Source organism: Mchenga conophoros, linkage group LG9, assembly GCF_057382185.1.
Source record: "Mchenga conophoros isolate Kocher_MC1m ecotype Shallow Benthic linkage group LG9, M_conophoros_male_GT1.1, whole genome shotgun sequence".
NCBI classification, from domain to species: Eukaryota; Metazoa; Chordata; class Actinopteri; order Cichliformes; family Cichlidae; genus Mchenga; species Mchenga conophoros.
This window is the reverse complement of record NC_140534.1, coordinates 24,932,233-24,954,763: the sequence shown is the minus strand read 5'-3', so window position 1 is coordinate 24,954,763 and position 22,531 is coordinate 24,932,233. Positions and strand designations below refer to the sequence as shown.

Sequence of the window (22,531 nt, the reverse complement as noted above, 5' to 3'; positions counted from 1 at the left end):
AAATATTGTGATTTACCAGAGACACTGTGATGAACTATGAATATTGTAATTTTAAATTGAGACTATGTTTTAGCACAAATATTATAATTTGGCAGAAATACTATAATTTAGCAGAAATACTATATTAAGCACAAATCCTATAAAAAGCAGAAATGGTATGATTAAGCACAAATACTACATTTAGTAGAAATACTTTGTTTTAGCACAAATCCCATAAAAAGCAGAAATACTGTACTATGATTTAGTAGAAAAACTATAATTAATCAGAAATACTAAATTTAGCAGAAACACTATATTAAGCACAAATACTATGAAAAGCAGAAATAGTATGATTAAGCATAAATACTACATTTAGCAGAAATACTATATTAAGCACAAATCCTATAAAAGCAGAAATAGTATGATTTAGCACAATAGTAATAAGTTAAACAGAAAAATTGGAAAAGCAAAATGGACAGCTGAAAAAATGCTGAACATGCTGAGGGTCCCTCAAATATACTTGTTAAATGACAAAAATCTGCAAAAAAATTTATTACAGCCACACAATCACAAATATGTACACATGAGGAAACACACATGCACAGAGAGACCCACACACAAGATCCAATTCAGTCAACCAGTCTAAATATATTGAATTTAAATCTTAGAATGAGATCATCCCATTAAAAGCCTTTCTCTCTCTCTCTCTCTCTCTCTCTCTCTCTCTCTCTCTCTCTCACACACACACACACACACACACACACACACACAGATGCACCAAAACAGGTGCATCTGTTTACACACGCAGCAGCACAGAGAGACACAGGATTTTTGCAGTCTATTTCTCATAGTGACGACTCCCCTCAAACAAATGACCGTAATTTCCTAACCGTAGGGGCTAGAACGGTCATTCTTACACCGTTTTGTTCAGAAGAGATGGGGGAATCTTCAAGTGTTGACAATTTAATATTAAAATATGAATTTTTAGAGATATATGACATGGATGACTTGTTGACTTAGAAGCCACGAATTCCCCAATATGCAAATTTGAATGCCTGAGACCACATATGTGATTGGCTGGCTGGGAAGCCGTGCAGGCCCTGATTTGTGGATTTGAATTCCTCAGCCCTCAGATATGATTGGCTGGCTTAGAAGCCACGAAGGCCCCAATATGCAAATTTGAATGCCTCAGGACACTTATTTGATTGGCTGGGAAACTGTGCAGGCCCTGATTTGAAAATTTGAATGTCTCAGTCCTCACAGAGGATTGGCTGCCTGGGGACCTGGCAGAAATATATAGAAATACTATTATTAAGCATAAATACTACATTTAGTAGAAATACTATGTTTTAGCACAAATATTATAAAAAGAAGAAAAACTATAATTTAGCAGAAATACTATATTAAGCACAAATCCTATAAAAAGCAGAAATACTATAATTTAGAACAAATAGTATAAAAAGCAGAAATACTATAATTTAGCAGAAATACTATGTTAGGCACAAATCCTATAAAAAGCAGAAATACTATAATTTAGCAGAAATACTATGTTAGGCACAAATCCTATAAAAAGCAGAAATACTATAATTTAGCAGAAATACTATATTAGGCACAAATCCTATAAAAAGCAGAAATACTATAATTTAGCAGAAATACTATATTAAGCACAAATCCTATAAAAAGCAGAAATACTATAATTTAGAACAAATAGTATAAAAAGCAGAAATACTATAATTTAGCAGAAATACTATATTAGGCATAAATCCTATGAAAAGCAGAAATAGTATGATTTAGCAGAAATACTGTATTTAGCACAAGTACCGAAAAGTACCAGAAATACTATGATTTAGCAGAATAGTAATAACTTATTGAAACACAAATGCACAGAGGGACACACAAACACAGGCTCTAATCCAGTCAACCAGTCTAACTATGTTCAATTTAAATCCTACAATGACATGCTGTCAAATAAGGGCAGGGTCCTCTCTCTCTCACTAAACACACACACACACACACACACACACACACACACACACACAGGGAGAGAGGACTAAGTTTCTAGGTCAGCCTGGGAGCTGCTGAATTTGAATCCACCAATCAGAGAGGCTGTTTACGTTTTCCCGCCAAAACAGGTGCATCTTTTTACACACGCAGCACAGAGACATAGACCTGCTTCTTTCAGTTTATTTCACATAGTGAGGATTCCCCTCAAACAAATGACCATAATTTCCTAACCATAGGGGCTAGAGCGGTCATTCTTACACCGTTTTGTTCAGAAGAGATGGGGGAATCTTCAAGTGTTGACAATTTATCATTAAAATATGAATTTTTAGAGATATATGACATGGATGACTTGTTGACTTAGAAGCCACGAATTCCCCAATATGCAAATTTGAATACCTGGAGCCCACATACATGATTGGCTGGCTGGGAAGCTGTGCAGGCCCTGATTTGTGGATTTGAATTCCTCAGCCCTCAGATATGATTGGCTGGCTTAGAAGCCATGAAGGCCCCAATATGCAAATTTGAATGCCTCAGGACACATATATGATTGGCTGGGAAGCCGTGCAGGCCCTGATTTGAAAATTTGAATTTCTCAGTCCTCACAGAGGATTGGCTGCCTGGGGACCTGGCAGAAATATATAGAAATACTATGATTAAGCATAAATACTACATTTAGTAGAAATACTATGTTTTAGCACAAATACTATAAAAAGCAGAAATACTATAATTTAGCAGAAATACTATATTAAGCACAAATCCTATAAAAAGCAGAAATAGGATGATTAAGCATAAATACTACATTTAGTAGAAATACTATGTTTTAGCACAAATAGTATAAAAAGCAGAAATATTGTAATTTAGCAGAAATACTATATTAGGCACAAATCTTATAAAATAGCAGAAATAGTATTATTTAGCACAATAGTAATAAGTTAAACAGAAAAATTGGAAAAGCAAAATGGACAGCTGAAAAAATGCTGAACATGCTGAGGGTCCCTCAAATATACTTGTTAAATGAAAAAATCTGCAAAAAAATGCACAGGGAGAGAGAAGTAAGTTTCTAGGTCAGCCTGGGAGCTGCTGAATTTGAATCCACCAATCAGAGAGCCTGTGTACTTTTTCCCGCCAAAACATGTGCCTCTTTTTACACACGCAGCACAGAGAGGCACAGGATTATTGCAGCCTATTTCTCATAGTGAGGACTCCCCTCAAACAAATGACCATAATTTCCAAACCGTAGGGGCTAGAGCGGTCATTCTTACACCGTTTTGTTCAGAAGAGATGGGGGAATCTTCCAGTGTTTACAATTTATCATTAAAATATGAATTATTAAAGATATTTGACTTCTAATGCACCATAACTGAGTAGAGCGAAGCAAAAACTGCCTTGACTTGCCCTCAAACAACGCTTTGTAACTCGAAATCTATTTGGAGTATCGATATCATTCTTTCACCGTAAGAGACAGCAGGCTTTGGTGAACAATCATGGAAATTTTCAGGTCTCTGTGGAAATCCAACAAAAAGTTATGACGAGAGAAAAAAGTGGTTCATTTCCACAGTTTGAAATCTGAAGAAATCTGAGCGAAGGACGAATTTCCTACCCTCAAACAAGTCCAACTCATTTCAGAACGGTAATAGGTGAGAAAGAAATTCTTGAATTGTGAGCGTCAGGGGTGTATGAAGATATTCGGGGACAAGCCTCATGTCTTAACTTTGCTTCGTTAAGGAGATATGACGATTCGAATATGCCTCTCATTACAGAAATCCAGCGGTGATTTTGAACAAGCTCTCCATTCACTTTATATGGAGAGTTTTCTGACCTTGTGTTAGTCTGAGGAGATTTGCAAAAATTCTATAAATCCCACAACAATGATGGTGACATTTTCTGAAAGCCAGCAAAAATACCTACGTTTTGATGTATAATTTGTGGAAGTTGAGTGAAAATTGAGCAAGTAGCAGGAAGTTGTTCGGACATGAAGTGAAAATTGCAAAACCTTCAGTGGCACACTGGAAGCCAAGAGCATAGCAACCATAACAACACATGTATTTTGTGAAAAATCACAATTTTGCAACTCAAAACTTTAAGAGGCATAAAAGTAAAACAGTAAAAGATTTGAAAAAGCTGAATCATACCTGAATAGCCCAATAATTTGTGAACATTTTAAAATTTGAATGGTTGTTCTAGGTGAAAATATGAGGAAGTAGTTAAGTTTCAAAAACAAGCAAATTTTAGCAGAATTGCTGAAGTTTCCCATTCATTTCAATGGGACAAATTAAAGGAAAAAAGCTTAATATTTTAAAAAGTATAATAGTTAAAAATAGCAAAAATCGTAGCAGGAAAGAGCAAAAATAGCAGAATAGTTTAAAATTTGAACGGTGAAAATCGGCTGAAAATTGTGGAAGTAGTTTAACGGCGAAAAGTGTACGGAAGCAACTAGAATAATAATAATAATAATAATAATAAAGAATAAAGAGAAACAGGAACTCAATAGTGTGGATGCTTAAAGCATCCACACAATAATAAAGATTACAACAACAATACTGTGAATGCTTTTCAAGCATTCACACTAATAATAAAGATTAGAAGAACAATACTGTGAATGCTTTTCAAGCATTCACACTAACTAGAAAGTGCATTTTCTGAAGAAACTGCAGTGTGAATGCTTGAATCTGAATGTATGCATTGAAATGAAATAATTACTGAATTTAAGTTAAAAATTTTGAATGAGATAAAAAAAAAAAAAAAACCCGAATTTAACCTGAAAACAAAAGTGCTGAACTGCTAAAAGCTGAAGGTTACACAGAAGAAGAAGTTGGAAAAAAGCTGAAAATGTTTTAATTGTAAATTAGAAAAACCTAAGAAATGAGAAAAGAACATTTAGAGTCAGAAAACATCTGAAAGAATATTAAAAGGTCATATTCTTTGAATCACTGAATGACTCAAATGTGATCCCTCCACTTTGATCCACACAGTTTAAAAAGTTTAAATGCCTGAGCTTTGAAAGACAAGATGTTGGAAAGAGAACAATAATGGCGACAATTTGAGGGTAAAATGATGGCTGTAACACTGTGGACACAGCAGCAGTTGAAAGAGAAGTGTTTAAGATGAATCTTGGCAGAGTGAGAGAGAGAGCTCGTTAAGCAGGCAGGTGTGAGCCTGGTTGCTATAGTGACTGCACCCAAGGGCTCCATACACACGTACACAGACATGCACCTCACTTTTGCTGCTTAAAATGAACAGAAAAGTCAGGCCGAAACAAATCGCTCCCAAATGAAAAGTAAAAGTCGTATTGACAAAATTCTTTCACCGTGAGCGACAGCAGCTTCTAGTCTACCTAATTCTCAGTTTTCATGTCTGTGGAGTTTATTATATGGACGTGGTGACAGTGGAAAGACACCATGCTCTTCTGATTTTCAAACGAACCTTCTGAGCCAATTTAACATTAGAGTCTATGGAAGAGTTGGAAGGAGGAGGCTGTGCATTGGTGACATTTATGAGAGAACCGTAACACCTAGGACAATAGTAAACACATTGGATGAAAGAGGACAGCGATGGCTACGTTTTGAGGGTAAAATCATACCTGTAGAGCAAACGCTGTGGACACAGCAGCAGTTTTAAAAAAGATTTTAAGATAAATTTTTTTGCTCCTCTCACTCTAGCAGTTGAGCTGTCTCACTCTAGCCCCAACATTCCGTCCCATACACACCCATTATAAACTCTGAAACGGGTGAAAAAACATCATGAAACTTAAACTGGAACTGAAGAAAAAGTATAATAGATATTGAAAAGATAAATACAAGTTGAATAGTTGAATGTCTTGTCTTCGTTTTAAAGTTTGAATGGTGGCTCTATGTCAATGTATGTTGAAGTAGTAAGAGTTTAAAAATGAGTAAGTTGAATGAGAATTTGAAGGGTCTCCCCATTGAAATACATGGGAAATTTTTGTTGAATAAAGTTGAATAAAATTAAAAATATAAATGTTAAAAATGAGAAAAGTAGAAGCAGTCATGTCCAAAAGAATAGGAATCTAATGGTGTTTGAATGGTTTTTCTAAGTTGAACGGTTTTGAAGGAGTAGGAGTACAAAAAACGTACGGAATAGATAAAATATAATAACTAGAAAGTGCATTTTCTGAAGAAACTGCAGTGTGAATGCTTGAATCTGAATGTATGGACTGAAATGAATTAATTGCTGAATTTTGAGTTAAAAATATTGAATGAGATTAAAAAAAAACAACAAAAAAAAAACGAATTTAACCTGAAAACAAAGGTGCTGAACTGCTAAAAGCTGAAGGTTACACAGAAGAAGGAGTTGGAAAAAAACTGAAAATGTTTTAAATGTAAATTAGAAAACCCTAAGAAATGAGAAAAGAACATTTAGAGTCAGAAAACATCTGAATGAATATTAAAAGGTCATATTCTTTGAATCACTGAATGACTCAAATGTGATCCCTCCACTTTGATCCACACAGTTTAAAAAGTTTAAATGCCTGAGCTTTGAAAGATACGGTGTTGGAAAGAGAACAATAATGGCGACAATTTGAGGGTAAAATGATGGCTGTAACACTGTGGACACAGCAGCAGTTGAAAGAGAAGTGCTTAAGATGAATCTTGGCAGAGTGGCAGGCAGAGCTCGTTAAGCAGGTAGGTGTGAGCCTGGTTGCTATAGTGACCGCACCCAATGGCTCCATACACACGTACACAGACATGCGCCTCACTTTTGCTGCTTAAAATGAACAGAAAAGTCAGGCCGAAACAAATCGTTCCCAAATGAAAAGTACATGTCGTACTGACAAAATTCTTTCACCGTGAGCGACAGCCATGTCTAGTCTACTGAATTCTCAGTTTTCATGCCTGTGGAGTTTATTATATGGACGTGGTGACAGTGGAAAGACACCATGCTCTTCTGATTTTCAAACGAACCTTCTGAGCCATTTTAACATTAGAGTCTATGGAAGAGTTGGAGGGAGGAGGCTGTGCATTGGTGACATTTATGAAAGAACCATAACACCTAGTACAATAGTAAACACATTGGATGAAAGAGGACAGCCATGGCTACGTTTTGAGGGTAAAATCATACCTGTAGAGCAAACGCTGCGGACACAGCAGCAGTTTTAAAAAAGATTTTAAGATTAATTTTTTTGCTCCTCTCACTCTAGCAGTTGAGCTGCCTCACTCTAGCCCCAACATTCCGTCCCATACACACCCATTATAAACTCTGAAACGGGTGAAAAAACATCATGAAACTTAAACTGGAACTGAAGAAAAAGTATAATAGATATTGAAAAGATAAATACAAGTTGAATAGTTGAATGTCTTGTCTTCGTTTTAAAGTTTGAATGGTGGCTCTATGTCAACGTATGTGGAAGTAGTAAGAGTTTAAAAATGAGTAAGTTGAATGAGGATTTGAAGGGTCTCCCCATTGAAATACATTATAAATTTTTGTTGAATAAAGTTGAATAAAATTAAAAATATAAATGTTAAAAATGAGAAAAGTAGAAGCAGTCATGTCCAAAAGAAGAGGAATCTAATGGTGTTTGAATGGTTTTTCTAAGTTGAACGGTTTTGAAGGAGTTAGATGCCAAAAAACGTACGGAATATGGAATAATAACTAGAAAGTGCATTTTCTGAAGAAACTGCAGTGTGAATGCTTGAATCTGAATGTATGCACTGAAATGAATTAATTACTGAATTTAAGTTAAAAATCTTGAATGAGATAAAAAAAAAACCCTGAATTTAACCTGAAAACAACAGTGCTGAACTGCTAAAAGCTGAAGGTTACACAGAAGAAGAAGTTGGAAAAAAGCTGAAAATGTTTTAATTGTAAATTAGAAAACCCTAAGAAATGAGAAAAGAACATTTAGAGTCAGAAAACATCTGAAAGAATATTAAAAGGTCATATTCTTTGAATCACTGAATGAAGAAAATGTGATCCCTCCACTTGGACCCACACAGTTTAAAAAGTTTACATCTCTGAGCTTTGAAAGACAAGATGTTGGAAAGAGAACAATAATGGCGACAATTTGAGGGTAAAATGATGGCTTTAGAGCAAACACTGTGGACACAGCAGCAGTTGAAAGAGAAGTGCTTAAGATGAATCTTGGTACAGTGGCAGGCAGAGCTCGTTAAGCAGGCAGGTGTGAGCCTGGTTGCTATAGTGACCGCACCCAATGGCTCCATACACACGTACACAGACATGCGCCTCACTTTTGCTGCTTAAAATGAACAGAAAAGTCAGGCCGAAACAAATCGTTCCCAAATGAAAAGTAAAAGTCGTACTGACAAAATTCTTTCACCGTGAGCGACAGCCAAGTCTAGTCTACCAAATTCTCAGTTTTCATGCCTGTGGAGTTTATTATATGGACGTGGTGACAGTGTAAAGACACCATGCTCTTCTGATTTTCAAACGAACCTTCTGAGCCATTTTAACATTAGAGTCTATGGAAGAGTTGGAGGGAGGAGGCTGTGCATTGGTGACATTTATGAAAGAACCATAACACCTAGGACAATAGTAAACACATTGGATGAAAGAGGACAGCCATGGCTACGTTTTGAGGGTAAAATCATACCTGTAGAGCAAATGCTGTGGACACAGCAGCAGTTTTAAAAAAGATTTTAAGATTAATTTTTTTGCTCCTCTCACTCTAGCAGTTGAGCTGTCTCACTCTAGCCCCAACATTCCGTCCCATACACACCCATTATAAACTCTGAAACGGGTGAAAAAACATCATGAAACTTAAACTGGAACTGAAGAAAAAGTATAATAGATATTGAAAAGATAAATACAAGTTGAATAGTTGAATGTCTTGTCTTCGTTTTAAAGTTTGAATGGTGGCTCTATGTCAACGTATGTTGAAGTAGTAAGAGTTTAAAAATGAGTAAGTTGAATGAGGATTTGAAGGGTCTCCCCATTGAAATACATGGGAAATTTTTGTTGAAAAAAGTTGAATAAAATTAAAAATATAAATGTTAAAAATGAGAAAAATAGAAGCAGTGTTGTCCAAAAGAATAGGAATCTAACGGTGTTTGAATGGTTTTTCTAAGTTGAACGGTTTTGAAGGAGTAGGCTTTCAAAAAACGTACGGAATAGATAATAATAAAATAGAACTAGAAAGTGCATTTTCTGAAGAAACTGCAGTGTGAATGCTTGAATCTGAATGTATGCACTGAAATGAATTAATTACTGAATTTTGAGTTAAAAATATTGAATGAGATAAAAAAAAAAACCCGAATTTAACCTGAAAACAAAAGTGCTGAACTGCTAAAAGCTGAAGGTTACACAGAAGAAGAAGTTGGAAAAAAGCTGAAAATGTTTTAATTGTAAATTAGAAAAACCTAAGAAATGAGAAAAGAACATTTAGAGTCAGAAAACATCTGAAAGAATATTAAAAGGTCATATTCTTTGAATCACTGAATGAAGAAAATGTGATCCCTCCACTTGGACCCACACAGTTTAAAAAGTTTACATCTCTGAGCTTTGAAAGACAAGATGTTGGAAAGAGAACAATAATGGCGACAATTTGAGGGTAAAATGATGGCTGTAACACTGTGGACACAGCAGCAGTTGAAAGAGAAGTGCTTAAGATGAATCTTGGTACAGTGGCAGGCAGAGCTCGTTAAGCAGGCAGGTGTGAGCCTGGTTGCTATAGTGACCGCACCCAATGGCTCCATACACACGTACACAGACATGCGCCTCACTTTTGCTGCTTAAAATGAACAGAAAAGTCAGGCCGAAACAAATCGTTCCCAAATGAAAAGTAAAAGTCGTATTGACAAAATTCTTTCACCGTGAGTGACAGCAATGTCTAGTCTACTGAATTCTCAGTTTTCATGTCTGTGGAGTTTATTATATGGACGTGGTGACAGTGGAAAGACACCATGCTCTTCTGATTTTCAAACGAACCTTCTGAGCCATTTTAACATTAGAGTCTATGGAAGAGTTGGAAGGAGGAGGCTGTGCATTGGTGACATTTATGAAAGAACCGTAACACCTAGGACAATAGTAAACACATTGGATGAAAGAGGACAGCCATGGCTACGTTTTGAGGGTAAAATCATACCTGTAGAGCAAACGCTGCGGACACAGCAGCAGTTTTAAAAAATATTTTAAGATTAATTTTTTTGCTCCTCTCACTCTAGCAGTTGAGCTGCCTCACTCTAGCCCCAACATTCCGTCCCATACACACCCATTATAAACTCTGAAACGGCTGAAAAAACATCATGAAACTTAAACTGGAACTGAAGAAAAAGTATAATAGATATTGAAAAGATAAATACAAGTTGAATAGTTGAATGTCTTGTCTTCGTTTTAAAGTTTGAATGGTGGCTCTATGTCAATGTATGTGGAAGTAGTAAGAGTTTAAAAGTGAGTAAATTGAATGAGAATTTGAAGGGTCTCCCCATTGAAATACATGGGAAATTTTTGTTGAATAAAGTTGAATAAAATTAAAAATATAAATGTTAAAAATGAGAAAAATAGAAGCAGTCATGTCCAAAATAATAGGAATCTAACGATGTTTGAATGGTTTTTCTAAGTTGAACGGTTTTGAAGGAGTAGGCTTTCAAAAAACGTACGGAAAAAGAAAATATAATAATAAAGATTAGAAGAACAATACTGTGAATGCTTTTCAAGCATTCACACTAATAAAGATTAGAAGAACAATACTGTGAATGCTTTTCAAGCATTCACACTAATAAAGATTCGAAGAACAATACTGTGAATGCTTTTCAAGCATTCACACTAATAAAGATTAGAAGAACAATACTGTGAATGCTTTTCAAGCATTCACACTAACTAGAAAGTGCATTTTCTGAAGAAACTGCAGTGTGAATGCTTGAATCTGAATGTATGCATTGAAATGAAATAATTACTGAATTTAAGTTAAAAATGTTGAATGAGATAAAAAAAAAAAAAAACCCGAATTTAACCTGAAAACAACAGTGCTGAACTGCTAAAAGCTGAAGGTTACACAGAAGAAGAAGTTGGAAAAAAGCTGAAAATGTTTTAATTGTAAATTAGAAAAACCTAAGAAATGAGAAAAGAACATTTAGAGTCAGAAAACATCTGAAAGAATATTAAAAGGTCATATTCTTTGAATCACTGAATGACTAAAATGTGATCCCTCCACTTGGACCCACACAGTTTAAAAAGTTTACATCTCTGAGCTTTGAAAGACAAGATGTTGGAAAAAGAACAACGATGGCGACGTTTTGAGGGTAAAATGATGGCTTTAACACTGTGGACACAGCAGCAGTTGAAAGAGAAGTGTTTAAGATGAATCTTGGCAGAGAGAGAGAGAGCTCGTTAAGCAGGCAGGTGTGAGCCTGGTTGCTATAGTGACCGCACCCAAGGGCTCCATACACACGTACACAGACATGCGCCTCACTTTTGCTGCTTAAAATGAACAGAAAAGTCAGGCCGAAACAAATCGCTCCCAAATGAAAAGTAAAAGTCGTATTGACAAAATTCTTTCACCGTGAGCGACAGCAATGTCTAGTCTACCTAATTCTCAGTTTTCATGCCTGTGGAGCTTATTATATGGACGTGGTGACAGTGGAAAGACACCATGCTCTTCTGATTTTCAAACGAACCTTCTGAGCCATTTTAACATTAGAGTCTATGGAAGAGTTGGAGGGAGGAGGCTGTGCATTGGTGACATTTATGAAAGAACCATAACACCTAGTACAATAGTAAACACATTGGATGAAAGAGGACAGCCATGGCTACGTTTTGAGGGTAAAATCATACCTGTAGAGCAAACGCTGCGGACACAGCAGCAGTTTTAAAAAAGATTTTAAGATTAATTTTTTTGCTCCTCTCACTCTAGCAGTTGAGCTGTCTCACTCTAGCCCCAACATTCCGTCCCATACACACCCATTATAAACTCTGAAACGGGTGAAAAAACATCATGAAACTTAAACTGGAACTGAAGAAAAAGTATAATAGATATTGAAAAGATAAATACAAGTTGAATAGTTGAATGTCTTGTCTTCGTTTTAAAGTTTGAATGGTGGCTCTATGTCAATGTATGTGGAAGTAGTAAGAGTTTAAAAATGAGTAAGTTGAATGAGAATTTGAAGGGTCTCCCCATTGAAATACATGGGAAATTTTTGTTGAATAAAGTTGAATAAAATTAAAAATATAAATGTTAAAAATGAGAAAAATAGAAGCAGTCATGTCCAAAATAATAGGAATCTAACGGTGTTTGAATGGTTTTTCTAAGTTGAACGGTTTTGAAGGAGTTAGATGCCAAAAAACGTACGGAATATGGAATAATAATAAAGATTTGAAGAACAATACTGTGAATGCTTTTCAAGCATTCACACTAATAATAAAGATTAGAATAACAATACTGTGAATGCTTTTCAAGCATTCACACTAATAATAAAGATTCGAATAACAATACTGTGAATGCTTTTCAAGCATTCACACTAATAAAGATTAGAATAACAATACTGTGAATGCTTTTCAAGCATTCACACTAATAATAAAGATTAGAAGAACAATACTGTGAATGCTTTTCAAGCATTCACACTAATTAGAAGAACAATACTGTGAATGCTTTTCAAGCATTCACACTAATTATAAGACTAGATCAGACGTTGGTAGTTCAATTCCTGACTGCTAATCTGCATGCCAAAGTTGCTCCGATGCATTCATTGGCGTGTCAATGTTAGATATAAAGGTGTATAAAAAGTGCTCGTGTGAATGAGGCAAGTCGTACAAAGCGCTCCAAGTGCTCGAGTATAAAAGTGCTATATATGAACCGGCTCATTTAACACCTGACTACCCTAAAAAGAGAATATAGCCTCCACTTTATAAATGGAGCCGTTTCTATACAGTCATGTTGCATATTTTTGGAGGCTGAGCGACATTGTTTAGGATGAAGTGCTAGACGTGAGCGCTCATTCATTACTGCCATTGCAACCACTTTGCTCAAGTACAAGTCATAGATCAGCTGCTCCATTCAAGGATAATATGACTTGCTCAAGGGCACATGATTGGCTCCCGCTGAGGACAGGAAGAGCGACGCTCACTGACTTTTCTCGTAAGAACACACCTGCTGAAGCTCACCAGCATCCCTCTACATCAGGTTAATCCGCAGACCTTCAGATTACAGCTCCCAGGGTGATGGTGCTTAGTCTTGGGAGCTGAAAGTCTTTACCTCTGATGCTGAATAAGTTTCTCCCCAGCCTTTTTTTAAAACAATATTCTTTTAAATTTACTCTAAAATAATGAATATTGGACTTTTGTGTCATATTATCTTTTAATAACCAGTTTTTACAGTGTTTAATAAGCTCCCCTTTGAATCTGAAATGAGGAGATCCAACTCCAAATTTAAAAAAAAGTAGCACATGCTTTTACAACATAGCTGCTCGCTAGGAAGTTAAACCCATGACTGAACCCTGTCGAGGTTTATGGCGCCCTAAATTTACCTTTCGGAGGATGTAATCATCTTTAATTTGTCAACTTCTGCTCACTGGGTGTGTAATTACTTTTTTTTGGGTCGGTCTGCTGTTGAATCTTCTGCACTGCAGGAGAAAAAGCACTTTCTGCTGACACTGTGCAAAATTCTTGCACGAAAGGTTGGCTGCTTATTAAACACAACCGGACTTCAGGACTCATGTTGGCAAACACCTGTCCTGCAGGAACACTCTCTTTCTCTGCGAGCTTCAAGGAGGTTGTTCTATACACACCTATGAGCCTGCCTGAAGTAAATTTGCAGCGTTCAGTGACCTTAGTGAAGTGTGGTTGTCTGATGGTCATGTGCACCTGCATACTTAATGGAGCTGGTGAACAGCAAGTAACACGAAGGAAAGCGATAATTACCAGAAAAACTATGTTACACTAGTGAGTAATCTTCAAGTAGTAAATAAAAGTGAACAGAAACTATAAAAAGCTTTTTGCTGCGAAGGTTGGATAAGAATGAAATTCACAAGTTTGCAGAAGCCTCTTTATCATCTGCGGCTCAGCCAATTACAGAGCAGATGACGCCCTTATTTAATATTCAATATATCCTTAAGCAATTATGCATAATCTACATAAATACTGAATCACTACCTAAAATACTTTCATCATCATTACTGTCTTTGGATCACCCACACAGCTGTCACCATGTAATAAGCTCAAATGACCCTCATCCTTTCCCTCTTTGAGTTTAGCTTTTTTATTTTGTCTTCCACACAACTTTCCTCTGTTCTCTTCATAATCTCAACTCATTCACTCCTAAATAACGGTATTTTATCCCGTCTACATCCTCCATATTTCTAATCATGTCTTGCTTCCCCCCTGCTTCAGGGCTCTCCATGATTTATTTGCTGTTAGGCGGCACTTCTGCAGCTGTTAGTGGGAATATTGCAGGGTACTAATTATCAACAATTAATAAAAACAAACATCCATAAGCAGGCAAACATGCAATTAGGATTAAAAATGGTGTAATCCCAATAGGAATGGGAACTAGTTTGTTAGCAAGTGAAAAGAAATGATGAAACAGTGATAGCTGAGTGAAACACTTGCTTAAAATGAATGGTTGAAATAGTTAGAAAATGTACATGGATAAATAAAAATGAACTACCAAGGTGTAATTAGAAGGGGCAAAACGTTTGACCTTAACACTTTAGCTGGTTTCTGTTTGGCTGTAATTTCCTTTAAGGTCCGATTCTTCTAAAGCTTTTCTAATAAGAAGAAAATTAAATTGCTCTTTGGAAGTCCTGCTGTGGGTATCTGCATGTGCATCCATGAGATTTCAGCTCAAACTGGCGCTGAAAGCAAATATCAACTTCTGTTTCAAACCAATCCCAGCCACATGTTGAGGAGTATCTCAAAGACCAAACAGTGTATTTCTGTGGAAGGCCCTGCAGGCTGGCAAGAACACGTTGCATCAGAATTTGTCCAGCAGGGTAAGATCATCAGTGCAAAGACCTGTTGTAATATTATGGGGCAACTGAGTGAGAACACTGGGCACAAAATGACCTGAAATCTTCTTGTCTCATTTTGCCCCCTGCAACTCTGTGATGTTCTCTGGAATTCAGGTTAAAGAGTTGAAGTGCGGGCATGGAGAAGAATAAGCGGAGAGCTGGAAGCGGTGTAGTGCATCACAAGAAAATTCAAAGGGAAAAACAGACCAACGCAAATGAGTTCCATTTCTGTCAGATCCCACCTCAGCATGGATAAAAGTTTGATTCAGCTTCTGCTACTCTAAACATTAGCAGCAGGAATGAAACCTCTGCCAAACAGTGCAAAATATGACCATTCAACCTCCAAAATATGTAAAGAAAATCCTTCTATATGGATGTAATTACAATACATTTTTAAAACGCTATTGAAAAGAACATGCGTGAGATACTGAAGGATGTAAATGCAGACACTCACCTCCAGGTAGACAGCCCAGGGCATGACCAGAGAGGCCACGAGCAGGTCAGACACAGCCAGGCTCACCACCAGGTAGTTGGTGGTTGTCTGGAGGGAACGTTCCCTCAGCACGGCCAGACACACCAACACGTTCCCAAACACGATGGCTAGGATAAGCAGGGAGTACAGCATGGCATAGTAATTGCGCTCCCCTTCATCCTGCCATGGTGCCTCCAAGGTCTCATTCCTCTCATCCCATCTGAGGCGCTCTGACTCATTCCAGAGCCGCTCCGAGCTGCTAAACATCGCCATTGAGACGTCCCAGTGACATGGGAGGTGAGATGTTTGGCAGACCTGCCCAAAGAAAAGAGTATTGGAATAAACACACAACCTTCTGTTTCCTTTTGGATTCCCACACTTTAGTCATTAGGTGAATTTACCCATAGAAAGGCCTGCTGGAAAACAGATGCTGACTCCCAACACAAGTCAGATGCACTGATAAATGAAACGTAAGGAGATAAATCCCAGCAGTAACACTCTCTTTGCAGAGCATCGCTGCTTTTTGCTGGCACGAGAGTTTCATTTCTCCTGCTGAATAAAAAATGGGGGAGCGTATTGACGCCTCTTCACGATACGGCTCCATGGCTCCTATAGAGACAATCATCTCCATAAAGACTCAGCAGACAATGTATGCTTCGACTGTGCAATGCATTTATGATTGTTCCAGTCAGCCTTTCAAAAGCACTGCGGTAAACATGGTAAGTATGGTAAACATACTGATCCATCTAATCCAGCTTCCCCCATTCTTTCAGTGACAGAAACAGGGAGAAAGACACAGAGAAAATCAGATCCTTTTTAGAACTGGCTCAGACCCAGGAGGCTTTTAAAGATTTTCTCAGTCTATAATGCTACCAAGCTCTTCAATAGCTCCTGTATCGTATTATTGTCCACAGGAGAACCTGAAGAAGCAGGGGAAAGCCAGGCACCAATACCGATCACCTTGAAGTCTCCTCAGGGGAGTGCAGCAGTGGATTTATCACAGAATGAGGTGTGGCAGGTTGCAGGGATGCCAATCAAAAAATATTTGAGGAAAACCACATCTGTACACACACACACACACACACACACACACACACACACACACACACACACACACACACACACACACACAGTGTGTGTTCAGTCTGAACAGGAGCACAAGGTCGCATATTGCTCTGCTGAAGGGTTTGTTTATACTTGTAACAAGTGCTAATTGGACCTGATTGCCCTGTGCACACTTTTGTTTTACGACCTCGCTTTAATGTTAACCGCTTATTCCGGCCTCTCACTGCTCCTATCCAGGGGTCTGACCTCTCATAAGTGCCTGTGAAGTAGGCATCTAACAGACCCTTCAATGCACATGCATGGTGGCATCGCATCTGACTCAGCGGACATGCTCTGAAGTCACAGTGAAGCCTGCACAGTGGCGGCGATCGTGACGGTGTTTAACTTTATGTTTTTTCGTAAAGACAGTTATGTTAACCCAATAATACCGTAAACTGCGCATAGACTAAGGGGTGGGCTGCTGCCACAGCAGACTTGGCTGACACCCTGTCAAGGATCCCCCCCAGTCTAGCTGTGCGTAATAAATTCATTTTGGTAGCTGGAATTTATTACAAATACCTGCCAAGTTCATCTTATTACTCGATCGTCAAACATTTATCGCAGAATTCAGTTAAAGCCCATAATTGCAGCGCCCTATCGTGCGTCGAAATCAGCTTTCTGCAAAGGTTGAGGTCAGTTGTGGTCCAGTCACACACATGAATGGCCCAATTAGGGACAAAAATGATTGTGCCACATGATCAGTTATCCAAGTAAATGCGCAATCAAACTGTTAAACGAGCAGCGGATGAGGATTTAGCTGGAGAGACAACACATAAAACATTTCAATTAATAATACATTACTGCTTTTTCTTTTAAAAACCCCAAACAAAAAGTACGCACACACGCTTACATACCTGTTAGTGTTTCGCAGTGAAGAATTCATCGGATGCCATCGAGGAAAAGCATCATCCGTGCTGAGTTAAAAGTTGCCCGGTCGTTGCGTCCAGCCCTGCGAGGCGAGCGGGAGGAGCCGGGGAAGCGCTCGGTGACATTGCGCACGGGCGAATGTGGATGTTGAGAGCTCACAGATGAAGCTCCAATCTCGCTCGCTCACTTCATTTACCCCCCACCGGCTCTCGGTGGCTATGAGGCTTTCTACGGTGAGCTTTCTGCGGCCACACCGGAGTTGTTGTGGCTACATCAGGTGTGCTTAGTGACGCCGTGGCTAATTATTACGAGAGGGGGGCGCGGAACATGTTTTAATCTGAGGATAAAATGATTGCGTGTCAGTGCTATGATAGAAGTTTTTGTATATCTGCGTTGTGAGTTAGAATCCCCTCCCTCATCAGTATGACCCTGACACAGTCTCGCAGTCTGGGTCGTGCTTTGCTGGAAGTGATATTGGAATAAAAATAGCCAGATGCTGGCCTCATAAAACAACTAAATGAAAGACCTGTGGGGCATTAGGCCAACCTGGGTGCTTAAAAACATGTGTAAACCATTGCGCCATTATCTTTATGGGCCACTTTATAACCCTGCGACATAAGAAATACCAAAAAGAAAAAAGAAACTCTATGCAGATAAAGAATACCAGGAGCTTTTTGCCTTATATCTCTCTGCTCTCATCCAATGCGTCCCCCCCATCCTCTCTCATGACATTTTAAGATAAGAGGAATCAGTACTGCACGAGCCCCTACAGCGCGCACCAAATAAGTGGGATCTGGAAGAAACAACACGAGAGTGCCATTTTTCCCATTTATGTACACATTCCAGCTTGCAAAGAAGGAAGAAAAAAAAAAAAACCGGAGAAAATTCAGCTAAAGTCCTGTGAGGGAGGTTTAGCACAACAGCCGTTTTGGAGACAAATAAAGGCCACGTGGTTTACATTTCCAGAATTAAAAAAAATTCAAAACAGAGCCATGTAGTCGACTTTATTACAAAGCCTTGGTAGAGTGCATTTTAAAAAGCAGCGAGCAGCAGGAAGTTAATGGCCTGTCCTGTGTAACTGCAGCCGCTGACAAACAATCGCCCACTGATCATTTTTCACCCTGAACCACCTGTCAGTTTGTGTTTTAACTCATGTAAAAGTGCCTAAATGTCCTTGGTGCCCACTGGAAATCTGACCCATCCTTCTTGTCTGCAGAAGCTTTCTGGCATATATATATATATATATATATATATATATATATATATATATATATATATATATATATAATATCAGCGCAGACTAATACCACTGTGAAGGTCAGTCCTTATAGGGCATGGTACAATAATAAAAAGAACAGTGTTGGAGATTAAATGGAAATAAGCACTTAGAGTTGGCTGGCATTTTGCTGCTATCTGCTGGCATTCAGGCTGAACTGCTGTTATTCCAAATTGAAATAATTCAGTGCATGTGTGGGTATGTTCACACTGCAAAAGGACAAAAAAAAATGAAACTCATTGAAGGAAACTGTTTCCAGGGCCTACTCCGTGGATCGGCTTCCTCCGAGGCGTGGACGTCTATCAGCAGAGAATGTACCTTCACCTATCAGCAGAGAATGTCCCTTAGTCTGTAACACAGTCAAATATATTCTCAAGTAATATTCAAGCATGCCATTCAGCGTGTTAGTACGAGCAGCTCGGGAGCAGCTTGGGAGAACAAGAAAACAGAGACTGCTTTAGATTGTCTTCCCAAAGTGACTCAACTTTATTCACAAGTACAACAGTTTATATAGAGGGTAAAATTCATGAGACAGCAGATTTATCAGTTTAAACCAGTACAGACCAAGATAAGGGAGCGTCTTCCTGCCCTTGGGTGAAGAAGCATCCTTTGTGTAGTTTATTAGTTCAGCTACAATTGTGATTATCTCAGCGACATATTTTCAAGGCACAAAACGAAGAGTTCTTTCATTAGTGAAATCTGAAACAAACCATTTGGCCTTCAACAGGCGTCTAAAAGATTAAGAAACTAATGTAGCTGAGGGAGTGATCTCTGTGGTATTTCAACCTTGTTGAATGACAGAGTTTTCCTGTATAATGTCACTATAAAACAATATCCAGTAAATGCTCCCATGGTACTAAAATACCTAACACTCAGGAGAACATATTAGGAGACATGTTAAATGGAAATAGACACAGTTGAATAATTACGTAAAACATAATAATAAAAGCCTATGGATTGCTTATTTATTAGGTATTCTAAAGAGCTTTATTTTATTTGTTTTCCCTTGTTGTATTGATTGATTGTGAAACCTAGCCCCACCCTTCATGTCATTTACTGAGGTCAAATGGCCCAGGATATGCGTGGGGGTTAAGGCGTCTGGGAAGGGATCTCATTACACCAACTCTACCAAATGTTGCAACAGGAAATAAGGGTTAATCAGACCAAGAAATGTTTTCTCAATGTTTTATTACGCAAATGTCCTTAGCTCAGAGGAGTGACACCCAGTGTAGTCTTCAGCTGCTGCTGACAACAACAAAAAACCTATAATAATAATAATAATAATAATAATAATAATAGTGGAATTGTAAAGTGCTTTGGTGGCCTAGAAAAGCGCTATATAAATGCAATCCATTATTATAAGCTCAAAGTGCGGGCGAAACAGCCACATGCTCATTTGGGCCAATGGAAGTAAATTTTTCTCACCACTTATTTAAATGAACATTTTAATGAGCTTGTCTCCTGTATTTTTACTTCTGTGCTGTCCTTTTTTTCAGTGTTTTCATGGAAACATCAACGTGGTAAAAAGAAAAAAGAAAAACAAAACAACCAAAAACTTGAATATAAAATGGACAGGTGGGTTGTTTTTTCTATACTAATTAGATATTTATAATGACAAAGGAAAAAAAAAAGATTTTAACACAATGTTTAATGTTTTATAGCTTTTATTTAAAGAACCTTCACATTCATCAGCTGCCAATTCATGTCATATCTTGAAGCAGGATAAAAAGGGCACTTGTAATATTTTTAGTAAAGTTACAGCAAAACTGTTAAAAACTTCTTTTGACAGTACTCTTGAACAAAATAAGAAATATATCCCAGTCACAGTGCATTGAATAAAAGGAACAGTACTTTGAAGAACTTCAGTGCAGATTTCACCCGATTCGCTTTCCTTCTCGCTCGACCCACTCTGAGTAGCCTCCTTTAAAATGTCTCGCCCTGAGGGGGGAAAAACAAAAACAAAAGCACAGATAGAGGAGCTTAATCTCTTAACACTGTTGTTTGCTTTATATTCAAAGGTCGCCCACAGTTCAGCAAGTCAAAGTATCACCTGAGGACACTTCTCCAGCTGCAGCAGGAATGCACTATTTATATCTCATGGATTGACTTCTTGGGAGACATCTAAATGTAGCAGAAGTGCTGTAAAAATAACTAATTATCTCAATTGATTGATGATTAATGTCTGAGTTTTTTTTGTTTTTATATGCACATACATTTTTTTCCTTATAGGCCAAATGAGACTTCATGTAGATTTGTCAGTAGAAAAATATCTGTATGGAAATCGCACATTCACAAAACTAAGTAAATAATTTTCTTTCAACCCGTCTATCAGAGCCAGTGAGACTGCATGCAGTATAAAACCTGCCATCCAGTCTAATCTCCTCACAGTGTATCTGATCTTCACTCGGCATAACCTGATCTGCAGGACGCTCGTCTGTGACCTAACTGCCCATTTTGTTGCTGATCCCTGTCCAGTTTGCCAACTTAACTTGTAAATGGCCACATTTCTCCACCATCGCTCTGTACCATTAGCCTATACCCTTAGAACTGGTTCTGGAGAAAGAGAAAACACTCCACAGCATAATCTACAGAGCTAGCAACACAGGTTTTTGGCAATGCCCCAATGTTTTCAGACTTTGTAAATCTCTCAGTGACGCCATACAGTATTAGACATCACCTCTCCATAAATTTACCCTGGAAACACGCACATCGCATTCCCACAGTCAATTTCCACTAGTAGTGTGCTTAATCTCCAGGTTTGTTTTGCATAGAAACAAGCACATGTATTACTACTTACTTGCTAAATCCCAGCTGATGAGCGATGCTCAGTGCTCTGGTGCTCCTGATGCCACTTCTGCAGTGAAACACAATGTTGTCGTCAGCTTTCGTGGGAGCCTTCACTTCAAACCTTTGCTCAAAGAGCTCAGGGGACAGTTGCAGAGACTCCTCCAGGTTGTCCACTGACATGCATACCAACAAAGAACACACATGTTAACTACAAATGCAGGAAAACAGACAAGTCCCTACAAGTTTCAGAACCCTGCTTACGTGGGACGTTGATGGCCTGGGGAATTTGTCCAGCCTGGTACTCATCAGGATTTCTCACATCAAAGAGCTGAATGTTATGGCTTGCCAGCATGGTCTTCAGCTCTGAGTAGGTCACCACTGAACCTGAAAAGCAACAAAGAAAGGAAACAGGAAGAAAGAGTTTTAATTTATTGTTGCTTATAGTGCTTATATTCGTTGAAAATTATGTGAAACCACCATTTCCTGATTTAATTAGAGTACGTGTTATCTGAACCCCTGCTGATGGTAAACACTGTGGGGGTGAAATCAAAGTGCCACAGCTAAGCTACAGTATTATCCTCTCTTTGAAATATTGAGAGAAACTGCTTGTGTACACCTGCAGTCCATTCAGCTGTGAAAATGCTGAGTATAGGTAGCCATAAACACAGACTGTGACACACACAGTCAGGGCAATTGACGATTTAAAACAGCATTCCAGCAGTTTAACACAAAATACTATGAGATCAAACTATTAATATTAGTTACTAAGAAATATATCTGTAGACTCAAAGTGACATGCTGGACTAGTATTATAAGATTATTATTTTATTCCTGTAAGAGGATTTCGACAGGACACAACGACGGTTTTACCGTTGTCTGATGCTTCTTCGCATTTCGGACTCGATGTTGAAAAAGTCCGACATGTCGACCCAAAGGTCGAGTAACACCTCCGGTGCGCCTCCGTAACACCTTGGCAGAAACTCCGGGACAGCACGAAGGACAGCATTATGCACACTACTGGACCGCACGAACTGACACGACCTAAATACATACTGCTACTTTATTGTTATCACCAAATGACTACATTCACTCAGCCTGTTTAATGCTTCTTCTCCTTCTTTTTGG

The 22,531-nt window shown here is 38.1% G+C and overlaps 2 protein-coding genes across 3 annotated transcripts in view; both read right to left on the bottom strand.

Annotated features, from left to right (window-relative positions):
• drd3 (dopamine receptor D3) overlaps positions 1 to 18,291 on the bottom strand; it is a 75,236-nt gene extending 56,945 nt beyond the window's left edge. The window contains exons 1-2 of one of the 2 annotated variants that reach the window (XM_085287124.1): positions 17,331 to 18,291; positions 15,355 to 15,687 (exon numbers count right to left, since the gene is read on the bottom strand). In XM_085287124.1, coding sequence (XP_085143250.1) covers positions 15,355 to 15,645 — 291 coding nt within the window. In that variant the 5' untranslated portion in view covers positions 15,646 to 15,687; positions 17,331 to 18,291. The remainder of the gene's footprint in view (positions 1 to 15,354; positions 15,688 to 17,330) is intronic. The other variant, XM_085287125.1, reaches the window with a different exon arrangement.
• A 1,959-nt stretch (positions 18,292 to 20,250) lies between these two features.
• On the bottom strand, positions 20,251 to 22,531 carry LOC146567351 (thiosulfate:glutathione sulfurtransferase). The gene is made up of 4 exons (XM_085285970.1): positions 22,277 to 22,531; positions 21,668 to 21,790; positions 21,417 to 21,579; positions 20,251 to 20,557 (listed from the first exon to the last, which is right to left on the bottom strand). The coding sequence occupies exons 1-4, from the start codon at positions 22,455 to 22,457 to the stop codon at positions 20,494 to 20,496; spliced, it is 531 nt and encodes a 176-aa protein (XP_085142096.1). The 5' UTR covers positions 22,458 to 22,531; the 3' UTR covers positions 20,251 to 20,493.